Source organism: Gymnoscopelus braueri, assembly GCF_963280865.1.
Source record: "Gymnoscopelus braueri genome assembly, chromosome: 18".
Taxonomy (NCBI): domain Eukaryota; kingdom Metazoa; phylum Chordata; class Actinopteri; order Myctophiformes; family Myctophidae; genus Gymnoscopelus; species Gymnoscopelus braueri.
In genome coordinates this window covers 13,403,643-13,415,681 of record NC_137618.1, presented here as the reverse complement: position 1 = coordinate 13,415,681, position 12,039 = coordinate 13,403,643, and the positions used below count along the sequence as shown (strand labels likewise).

At 41.9% G+C, this 12,039-nt stretch overlaps 1 protein-coding gene across 1 annotated transcript in view; it reads left to right on the top strand.

Annotated features, from left to right (window-relative positions):
- Positions 1 to 12,039, top strand: part of LOC308106245 (polycystin-1-like protein 2) — a 48,267-nt gene that overhangs the window by 24,965 nt on the left and 11,263 nt on the right. Inside the window, exons 25-33 of the mRNA XM_080457301.1 lie at positions 1,164 to 1,354; positions 1,933 to 2,163; positions 3,336 to 3,437; positions 5,454 to 5,632; positions 6,749 to 6,895; positions 8,905 to 9,104; positions 9,458 to 9,687; positions 9,983 to 10,199; positions 11,499 to 11,727. Of these exons, the coding sequence (XP_080313427.1) occupies positions 1,164 to 1,354; positions 1,933 to 2,163; positions 3,336 to 3,437; positions 5,454 to 5,632; positions 6,749 to 6,895; positions 8,905 to 9,104; positions 9,458 to 9,687; positions 9,983 to 10,199; positions 11,499 to 11,727 (1,726 nt within the window). The remainder of the gene's footprint in view (positions 1 to 1,163; positions 1,355 to 1,932; positions 2,164 to 3,335; positions 3,438 to 5,453; positions 5,633 to 6,748; positions 6,896 to 8,904; positions 9,105 to 9,457; positions 9,688 to 9,982; positions 10,200 to 11,498; positions 11,728 to 12,039) is intronic.

Sequence of the window (12,039 nt, the reverse complement as noted above, 5' to 3'; positions counted from 1 at the left end):
GTGTGTGAGTGTGCGTGTGCGTGTGCGTGTGTGGAGAGAGAGATAATTATTTACTAATTATTTTCAAATATGTGTTTTCGTGATCAGACGTCAGAGATTTGAATGGAATAGAATTAGCCTGTGTGTGTGTGTGTGTGTGTGTGTGTGTGTGTGTGTGTGTGTGTGTGTGTGTGTGTGTGTGTGTGTGTGTGTGTGGAGAGAGAGTGACAATTATTTACTAATTATTTTCAAATAATGTGTTTTCGTGATCAGACGTCAGAGATTTGAATGGAATAGAATAGAAATAGCCTACTCCCAGGCCCTCTTTATCGATTGCTGAGGGAAATTACAGTTGCCCTCATCAAGTAAAACATGTGAAAGATGCATATGTCACAGGGAAATTGGCATTCCAGGGAAATTGAAAGGGGAGCGCTTGTTTTTAGGCGCGGGCGGCGCTGCGAGGCGGGGCTTTGATGCGAGGACGACTGCGAGGACGACGACGACAACATGGATATACATACATACCGGCCTCAGTGGCGCACTTCGATAATCATTGGACTCCCCATCCACTACCACTGGGAGTCTGGGTTTGACTCCCGCTTGGGACATCACTTTTTCAAACAACCGCGGACAAAGTATAGTTGTGGACCATGACGGAGGCGCGCCGACCGGCCGACCATCGGCCGGTCGTCGTGGGCACTCGCGCCTGAGGCGCTCGGGCGCGACTCCTCTGCCTCAAGGTCTGCTAGTCGACTAAGCGCCGTCCGAGTTATATAACGATAGGCACAGAATCGTAAATGTTGTTGTGGGGACTGCGTTTGCCCCTCTATGGTTTGCCCCAACTGCCACTCACTGCACAAACATAGCCCGCCAGCCCCGCCCCCTTGTGCTTCAACTGCATGGAATAAGGCTGTTCGCGGGTGTGTGTGTGTGCGCGCGCGCGTGCGTGTGTGCGTGCTCCTTTGTGCGCGTGTGCATGCGTGCGTGTGTGGTGTGGGGCTCATGTCTGGCTTGCATTGCCCTCTAGCGTTGGTTCTACAGAATTGCCTGGGGGACGGTGAAAACAACCCTTTCAATTTCCCTGGAATGCCAATTTCCCTGGAACACATATAAGAAGACATTCAAATGTGTGCGAGTGCGTGCGTGCATGTGCACAAAGCCTGCAATGTGTTTGTGTGTTGCAGAGGAGAAATACACCTGGCTGCTGGATGCCAAGGATTTGAAAGGAAACACTGGAGAGCACTTTCTCGTAGTACGGCCCATTGTGGGCCCAGGAATTAAGTCTGTCAACGCCAGTTTATACATCGCCTCCATTGCCGCCCAGTGTAAATACTGGAATGAATCGGAAATGGATTGGAGTACTTATGGCTGCAGGGTAGGTGGCACAGTATATAAATCAACGACAGAACAGAACAAAATGCTCAAGCTATAACTGCTAGTAGTGTTGATTTTGCCAGCAAATTTTGATTTAGTTTTAGCCATAGTCAAAATATCATAAAATTATAGTCGACTAAATCTACAGTTGATTTAGTCGACTAAAATGTATTCTGGCGGTGCCTTGATGGCGTCGTAATGGCTGATTTTACACTCGGTTGCATGCTGAAAATAGCCGATCTACAAGCTCACAACGTGTCGCGCTGCGACACGTTGTGAGCTTGTAGATCTTTTTTGTAGATCTTTTCAGAACGCAACACCCGAGCGCAACCAAACATAAAATGACTTGTCTTTTAGTTCTACTGGATCTCTTCTCCACTAGTCCCTCACTAACATTTTAGTCTAGTTTTTATTTGTTGACGAAATTGTCAATATATTTAGTTTTAGTCATCATAGCTTAGTTTTTATTTAGTTTTCGGCAGTGAAAAAAGGTAGTCGACCAACATTTTTCGTCATTGTTTTAGTCGACGAAATCAACACTGACTGCTAGGCGTACTTTTCCTTTCAATGCCTTCCTAGGTTGGTATTCGGACCACACATCTAGTCACTCAGTGCCTCTGCAACCACCTGACCTCCTTCGGGAGTTCCTTCTTTGTCGCCCCCAACCCCATCGACCTGTCACGCACGGCTGAACTCTTCGGGACCTTTGCTGAGAACCCTGTGGTCGTGTGCTTTGTCGCCGCACTATTTCTGGCTTACTTCCTCGCTGTTGTGTGGGCGCGCAGAAAGGACATGCAAGACTCAGCCAAGGTACGGTATTGTCTGGCGCAGCAGGGCCAAGGTTGCTGTGAAGCTGGATTGCTGAATATTGTGAGATGTTGTCCTTTGGTGAATGGCCCTTCTATATTTTCGAGTCTCTCTCTCTTTATGTCTGTCTGTGTCTGTTTGTGCTTTGATGTAAAGTGGACTCACTTAGCCATTCACTGTCCATATCTAAAGACTTTAATTTCACTCCCTGCTGTACACTTTATTGCTTTGCACAGTCAAACTGTTTTGATGCTGCTGCTCTCTTGGGTCTGTATTTGTTTTGTTTTTATTATTGTTTTGCTTTTTTTTGCTATGCTCCCTGTTGTCAGTGGTGGAAAAAGTACTCAAATTTTTTAAGTAAAAGTATCAATACTCCAATGTAGAAATACTCTGTTCCAAGTAAAAGTCCAGTAATCAAAATTTACTTGAGTAGAAGTACAAAAGTATTGGCATCAAAATATACTCAAAGTACCAAAAGTAAAAGTACTTAATCTACTTATTATGCAGAATGTCCCATTTTGCAAGTTATCATATGTCTAAAATGTTTTTAAAAATCTTGGAAATAGCAGATCTACACGCACACACGCACGCGACGTGTTGTGAGCTTGTAGATCTGCTATTTTCAAATAGCCAAAGTTTAAATAGGGCTGAAGTGGTTAATGTATGTTTTGTAATAATAATCAAAATCAAAAAGTAACTAGTAACAAATAATTGTAGTGGAGTAAAAAGTACAATATTTACCTCTGAGATGTAGTGGAGTAGAAGTAAAAGTACTGAAAATTGGAACTACTCCAGTAAAGTAAAATTACCTCAAAATTGTACTTAAGTACTGTACTTGAGTAAATGTACTTAGCCACCACTGCCTGAGTGCCTTTTGTTGTATACTGTACAGTATGTTCACTACTATTATTGCTGCTAATGTCTGCAGAACCAGAACAAGAGTAGGTACGCTCATACACAATAAAGAAACCTTGAACCTTGAATTGAATTTTTCAATGCAATACTAAATGCTTTACGAAACAGGATAAAAACAAGCAACAAACAAACATACCCTATTACTGCCTCAAGGGTTTCCTGCCATAGAAAAGCCTCAAAAGGTGTGGTCATGGGATGCCCATTATTCTGTTGAGCCACTGGGAAGACTGTGTGATGTTTTTGTGCCTTCCGTCTTGCAGGTGAAGGTGACAATACTAGAAGACAACAACCCCATGGATGAGTACCGTTACATGTTGACCATCAGCACTGGCCTACGTCGTGGCGCCTCCACCTCCTCTCAGGTTAGCTGGTTGACACTCAAAAGTAATGATGCTTATGCACTGGACTTATACTGTATGTATATGTAGATGGATTATCACCCATTATCATATGTATTAACTCTTTGACTGCCAGAGTGATAGTGTAATAGTGTGCCACTGCTGCCAGCGAAAAAGAGCGATTTTAGTGTACTGAAAAATCATGGAATATTCTCCGTGACCTCCCTCCTCACGGACATCGCCTCATTACAGGCACGGGGTTGTCGTAGTAGAGGGGGGAAAACATTATCCGCACAGGGTAATCCATTGCACAGCTGCGGCCGTTTGAATGCAGCTTGTTTTTGCCTTAAAGCAAGAGGAACGGAGATATAGCGAAATAAACAGGAAGTAAATGATTTTTTTTTTATTGATTTTTTAATAACATCAATTCCAGTTCTGGCGTCATCAGGCAGTGAAAGCATCATTCATACGGTTGATAACAGCGCCATCGGTGGAAAACTACTGAAAACACAAAATCTCGCCTTTCTCGTCGACTGCAGGCTGAGCCTTAGCAGAATGGTGGCAGGCAAAGAGTTAAAAGTTGATCAGATTCCCAGACGTTTCCGAGGTTATTGCGCTGACAACGCGATACGTGAAGCAACGTGTTGATCAGCGTGTTCAGGTTTCAGTACCCAGCAGGTTAGGTTAGCTTCTCTCTCCACACTACAGTATATTGTCAGCGTCCCATTCCACACATCCCATGTGTGGTTTAAATCCTCAGAAAAAACTATCTCTGATCAATAAAAGTACATGTCGAGTATTGTTCTCCCCACAAATATGTCCCTAATAACGAGGGCTTGATTCTACAGGCATAGCATATTGGCATAATTAATAATGTCCTGGAATGTTAAATGAGGGCAAGGATAGGGAAAAGTTTGAGATTTCATCTCATTTAGCGATGTTTTTTTGGGGAGGAAAATACTTGACCCTGACTTTTATTGATCAGAGGATTTAAACCTCACATTGGATGTGGGGAATGGGACTTTCAGCCATGTTTTTCACCATTTAGCTGGGTAGCTTGACAAAAGCTCCATCGCTACATTTACAGTGACACATGCACATCAACATAAAAGAACACAGCAGATGAGGTTTGAGTACAGTTCGAATTCTCTATTTAAATAATAATAATAACTTGAATTTATATAGCGCCTTTCAGAAACACAAGTGTTTCTTGTTTACTCAGGCTTTTGGCAACTATTTTGTTTATTTTGTGTATTGTAAAGCCTCCTTGGGTTTCTGAAAGGCGCTATATAAATTCAAGTTTCCATCCTGTTTGAGTTTTAATGGACTTTGTCCATCATACCAATGAAATAATTCTCCATCTTCATCCATTTGTAGCTTTCACACAGTCCTAATTTAGTTTTGAGTGGACATTGTCACATCGCTGTATTTTTCACTCAATAGTATGCCTGCTGAGTGATGGTGTACCTCTGAACTAATGATTCATGAAAGAACACTTTCAACATGCCAGCCTCCTGCCTCCACTACTATTCTCCCAAAGACTTCTATGCAAGGCACAGAACACTAGAATACCTACTTCTTCTTTTCTCTATGTCAAAATCAAAGCCTCATCAGCCACTGTATACTGGCTGCATGCATACAGGCATCAATGCAGCATGGTCCACGTCTATTCCATGTTTGGGATTTAAGTAACTGGGTCTTATTAGTACAGTCATCACACATTACATGAACAAAATAAGAACATTAATTTAAAAAAAAGGGGTTTCATTCATGTTTTTAAAACAACGATTTGCCATCGACAAGTCTTGCCCAGCACGGACAGTTGGACACATTTGTCCGTATACGGACACATTGATGACTTCTGTGCGGGTTTTACCGTCTCTTTTTACCTATCACTTACTTCAAAACTCTGCTGTAAATACTACACTGTCTTGTTAATTGTTAAGATGAACATTAGCTGACATTCTTTTTACTAGGTGAGCGAGCTGCACCACCTGATGCATCATGACAGCTTGGTGTTTGACTATACTGTTTGAATAGGTGACAGTAACTCTGCAGGGCGTAGATGGAGAGAGTGAACCACACCACCTAAAGGATCCAGAGAAGCCTGTGTTTGAGAGAGGTGGTGCCGACATATTCCTGCTGACCACGCCCTTCTCCCTGGGAGACCTGCAGGGCATCAGGCTGTGGCATGACAATTCAGGGGCTCACCCTTCTTGGTGCGTATACCGTAGCTTACATACAAGCAATAATACATTTTCAAATAGGACCATTGTTCCATAAATGTGTATTGACTAGGCCATACCCGGGGATGCGCACACCGCCACACCCCAACTATACTGTATGCAGACTTTAAACATCAATTTGGCACTACATGATATCATAGCCCATGGGTCTTCAACAGGGGGTCTGGGAACCCCCGGGGGGTCCTTAAAGTAATCACAGGGGGTCTGCCAAATCTTTGTGTGATGGGGAACATTAGCCGAAAATAGCAGATCCACAGGCTCACAACGCCTCGTGCTGCGAGGCGTTGTGAGCTTGTGATTCGTTGTGATTCATTCATTCAATAGAAAAGTTAATGTATATCAAACAAGTCTATGAACCTATCTATGAAATGTATGATTTAAAAAAAAATCTGCAACACAATGTTATACAATATGTAGTGGGGGTGTCTGCTTCATCTCTCTCTCACCTTGGCCGGAAAAAACGCTGAAAACCCCTGCCATAGCCTGTTGCGAAAATGCAAATAAACAGAGTAAATGTGGGAAAAGTAAAGAAAAACTTCAATCAATTTCAGATCAATATACGTACCTTTACAGTATCAATCCACCGTAGACACACACATTTACACACACTATCTATACAATACTGTACGACGTGTAGTCCATGCAACCTGCTATGCGTTTAAATCAGTACCATTGAGCCAGCTCTCTCTCTCTCTCTGCAGGTGTTCTCTCTTGAGTTGTATTGCTAAGAGGAGAGCACAATTGAGCTGACGATCAATTAACCCTGGCACTGCTCCAGTTAATCACTCCCTCCATCCCCACCCACTTAATGTAGTGAGACTTCACAGAAATGCTTATAAGCAGCCTACATTTGGGGGAAGTGAAAAAGTGAAAGTGAAAAAAAACCTTCATATGCCAATGGTCAGTGCCCTTGTGCAAGTTCAGATTGACTGGTCAACGCATTGTGGATAAGAAATTACAAAGACAGACGGACGGACGGACACATGGACAGAAGGACAGAGGTTTAGGCCATATTGCTTACTTATGCGTATACACGTATGCTTACTTCATACTTGTGATTTGACACTGCCTCATGTGTTTTTCCCTCAGGTATGTGAGCAGGATCATGGTGCAGGATTTGCAGACCGTGCAGAAATGGTCTTTTCTGTGCAACTCCTGGCTGGGCATAGACATGGGTGATTGCATGCTTGATAGAATTTTCCCTGTTGCTACGGAGATCGATTTGAAGAGGTTCAGGTGAGTGATAGTCCTTGTGCTTCTGCTGTTGCACAGAAAATTCACACGCACACACGCACACGCACGCATACACACACACACACACACACACACACACACACACACACACACACACACACACACACACACACACACACACAATACAGATACACATGGCCATATAAACTGATGTAGAATAGTACGTACTGTTTTATGTTATGTATGTGTTGGCTTTGTTCTGGGGGGAACATCCACCAAAATTAGTATGTAATACTAATGTATTTTCGCCATAGAGATCAGGTATAGAGCCCAGGGGACTCCGGTTGACTAAGTATAGGGTTTATGTGGTTACGTTTTTTTTTCAAATTTTAGCTCTCTCAGTGCCACGCCCCGAGATATCCCGAGTTTTTCCCGAGTACCCTCCGTGCCAGCACGAGAAATCCCGAGTTTTTACTTTTGACTGTGGTCGCGCTATTCTGTTTATTTTTCATGATCACTTTCGCTTCCTGACTCCTTCAGACTCATTGGGTTCCGGTTTCATGACGCAGATTCCGTTTCCGGTTCTCATTTTTTTCCCACGGTCATTTTCGGCCAGAATAGGGAAAGTCACGGTTTTTCACACGGTATAAAAAGCGAACGGAGAGGTCCACGTCTACTCTCTTTGGTCTGGGTGACGATCAGTCATCGTAGTCGTGTATCGCATCGTAATTTAGCCCGATCAACGATTGTCGAAAATGTCAACATCCGGTTATGACCGGATATGACGTGAGCCTGTTTGGGAGGGGGCGAGTGAGCCAGCGAGGTCATCAACGTGTCGATTTGTTGCTCTCTACTGGTAGAACTGTATTATGGGTTTAAAAACCCAATCAGATCATTTATTTGAATGAAAAATTACAACAAACAAAAAATACGCAAATTGCTGGCACTGGGGGAGTACTTTATGAAAATACTCTTGGCACTGAAAGAGTTAAGGATGACGTTACTCAACATTAGCCAAGTTTTAAGACACTTGGTAATTGAACTTCTCGGAATACAAAGAACACACCGCAGCTGTGTTCTTTCTCGTTTGGAACAAATAAGTCATTTGAGACCCCCAGAAGGGCTCCTCTTTTTTCCAAATAATAGCTTTGGCAGATTGGAAGCTGCATGTCCCAAGTACTCTCTGCTCATGAAACCTCCTTGTGATTTGAAATGAGGCGAGGACAGAGAACTAGTTTTAACTGATATTACCAAAGGTTCATATCCAATTCTTAATGTGTTCACCTGCGATTTCCTATGTGGATGTGGACAACCCAAATTATATCATAATCTGACAATGGAAAAACTCCTTGAAGAGCTCTGAATTATCGCATGCAGTGAAGAATTATGTTACTTCAAATGACTATAGGCCTACTAGTGCAGTGCTCATTTAGAGCAGCCCGGTCGGTTCTGGAGAACCGCTTATTGATTATGATGATTATCTGATTCTCGTGATTTGCAAAGGACAGACAGACAAGAGATTACTGGAATTTATACTGTAGATAGATTGACAATCAGAAATTATTATTATTATTACATTATTATTATTACATTATTATTGTTAACGGGCGGCAGTGGCTCAGGAGGTAGAGCCGCTGCTTGAGAACGGGAAGGTTCCCAGTTCGATCCCGGGCTACTGAGTTAGTGTCGAAGTGTCCTTGAGCAAGACACTGAACCCCTAATTGCTCCACTTGAGCAGGTTGGTGCCTTGCATGGTTTCCTCTGCTGTCGGTGTGTGAATGTGTGTTTGAATGGGTGAACGTAATAATGCACATTGTAAAGCGCCTTGGATAAAGGCGCTATACATGTATAAATGCCCCATTTTATTGCACATCCACCAAAAAGTGGGGAAATTCTCCTAACCCTAACAAAAGTAAACGGCTTGCTTCCTCAAACTTTTCATCGTACTTTACCTTAATTTGTTTATTCATTTCTAGTTTCTAGTTTCTTTCTATTCAGTAGCGGCATGTGTTCCAAATCACACAACCAATTTTCTGTGCCAATTTCCCCAGCAATTTGTTCTTTATGAAGACAACCAAGGACTTCAGCGACAGCCACCTATGGTTCTCTGTGATCAGTCGCCCTCCCGGCAGCTCTTTCACCTGCGTTCAGAGAGTGTCTTGTTGCTTCTCCCTCCTCCTCTGCACCATGCTGACAAGCATCATGTTCTTCGGAATCCCCACTGACCCGTCTGAGCAGACCATGGACCTTGGTATAGAGAACAGTACAGTTAAACTGGGAGACGTGGGTTGCACTCAGTCACTAGGACTAGGGGGATTGTTGTGGCAAATTGTTTATAGCTTTAACGGGTAATTGTTTTCAGCCCTCCAGTCTGCGTCATCATTGATGAAAAAAACACAAATGGGAAAAAAAAAGAAAAAAAGAGAGAATCACACAGTCAAGTTTTCTTGTTGTTTCTCCTGAGTTTGCACCTTATGTAGACTTATAGAGTGCATCAGTGGTTTTCACTTCTTACATTTACTGATCTTTTGCGTGTGTATGTATGTATGTATGCATGTACTGTATGTATGTAAGTACATTATGTATCTATGTGTTTGACTACAGGTCATTTCGAGTTCACCTTGCAACAGTTCATGGTCGGAATCCAAAGTTCACTCATCATGTTTCCAGTTAATCTAATTATAGTGAGCATCTTCAGAAACACTCGTCCTCGAGAAACATCTTGTCGTAAGTCCCCGCCGGAAGTTACTAAGCAGGAGAACATTCCTCCAAACCAGGTCACCCCCGTCTCCTTAATGGAACTCAAGGACATCTCTCTAGACACCATCATCAAGGTAAAGATAGTTTATATGGGTTCATGTTGGTTGCTTCATGATCTGTTGTGGTAAACAGGTGTATTTTGGGGAGAGCTCATGTCGATTGCATGACTGGTCCTGTGTTAATACCTCCATATTTTGCATATAAACACCTTAATCACTAAAGATAATCATTGATGTAAATAAAACAAAATAAAACTCCATATCACAACAATATTATATATCTAGACTAGAGTTTCTGAACTATAGGTTCCTATGCAGCAAATAGGCCATGATACACAGGATAATGATATTTAGGAATCTGTTTTCTCAGGATGTCACAAGAATTGCCCTCTCGCTCTCTAAGACTGTGAAAAGCAACGTCCCGCTAGAGTCCGAGTTTGGGCCCGGGCAGAAGATTGACATCAATACTGTTCTCTCTGTGGTGGAAGACTTCATCCAACAGCATAACAAAAATAATGATTCCACTGCCAGCACTGAGGCCAAGACTCAGGGATCTCACACTCTAATTTTAGAGCCTCAGCCTCCAGGTGCGTCAGGCAAGCTGCATCCTAAAGAAACACTATATAGCCTACGCATTTGACTAGTTTTGTCTTTATTTCTTTTTGAACCCATTAAGACATTTTTTTATTTGAGCTCAAAAGCATTATTTTACACTTTGGCTATTACTATTGACCCTAACCGTGGCAAAAATAGCAGATACAAACTCATAGCACGGCACTCTATGAGCTTGTATATCTGCTATTTTTGAAAATTCTAGAAAATGTGTGCAAATTAATATATTTATATTCTTTTAAAGCTAATTTTAACTCAAATCTTTGCTCCTTCGGGGGTCCCTGGAACAAAATATTTTGAGATGGGGGTCGGCGGCCTAATACATATAATTTTGGGGGTCCTTGACATGAAAAGGTTTGAGAACCACTGATGTAGAAACATACGTTTTTCAGAAAACTGTCAGGATTTAGAAGACATTTTGTAGAATCGGAAACCTCAGGGCTTAATGGGTTAAATCTCAATTTGGCACTTGCTAATCTGTGGAGGTAATATTAGTTTCTGCAGTGATTCAGCTTTGCATTGTTTGTTAGAATTTGTCATTCAGAGTAATTGGCACACTTATTTGGAAAAATATTGCATGATGCGACTAATTACTCCCTGAGGGGGGTTTGCGTCCCCAGAATTAACTGCATGGTTCTGAGTTTATTATCCTGCAAATGCTCCAGGATGGTCACTTATCAACAATTAAGATATATGAATAAGTTATATTTATGCATAATTTGAGGCAAAATGCCAACTTTGCGTTGGCATTATCGTCATCAACCTTTGGGAACAACCTAGAAAATGTCAGTCAACTGACAAGAGTCAATAGTCTTTTACACACAAACACACATACACAAACGTATATCATCAGCACATGCATTTTATGTTCCCCCAGAAGGGAGCAAGATATTTAAATCTATGTTGTTTTTAAAGAATAGCTTCTATATAATGTTGGGTTAAATAACTGTTTATACAGTAACATTTTTAATATTCGTATTAATTTAGAACAGTGCTGAGGCCAGTACGTCAAAGGTGTGCATGCAGTTATCTGAAACATAATGGACACTCTCAGGCCAATTTTAGTTGATAATTCTCAGTGGCCATGGTATTATACATATTATTATGGCTAGACAGATATACTGTAGATAGATACAGTACATATATACTGCACAGTACATGCATACATAATGTAAACATGCTGTAGGTAGAAAATACAGTCATTTATTGGTGCACAAGATAATAATCTGGAAGTAGGAGTGGTTGCCAGTGTCCATTTACAAATGTGTTTACAGACACCAGCCCTGAGAAGATTGTAGATGGTGTTCAGAAAAGAAGCAACCAGATCCAGTATCTGTACAGACAGCTGTGTCACGTAGACCAGGAGCTGAGTGTGCTGGGTTCTCGTGGGTTCCCTGAACCAGACAGCTACACGGAGGCTGTGGAGAAGGTCCAAGGAATGAAGGGCCTTCTGCAGGATCAGCTCCAGTCGTCCAGTCTCACAGGCCTCGACCAGCCCGCTCAGTACGTAAATACTAGTAGATCTATACAGTAATAGAATAATCTAAAATGTAATGCTCATGAATTACCTTAACATCCAAAAGGAAAAGTTTTATTCCAAGTTCCTCTAACAAGTTGAATAATTTGCCCAGAGGGATTGATACTATACATTTTTTTACTTTCTTAATTGTATCTTACTGTACTGTACTCTTACTGTTCCATTGCTTTATATAGTACTATCATTTAGAGTACGTATACTGCAAAATGTAAGATACTGTATACTGTACATTGTATGTCTTTTGAAGAGTAGCCCAGCAGTCTAAACGTCCTGTGAAA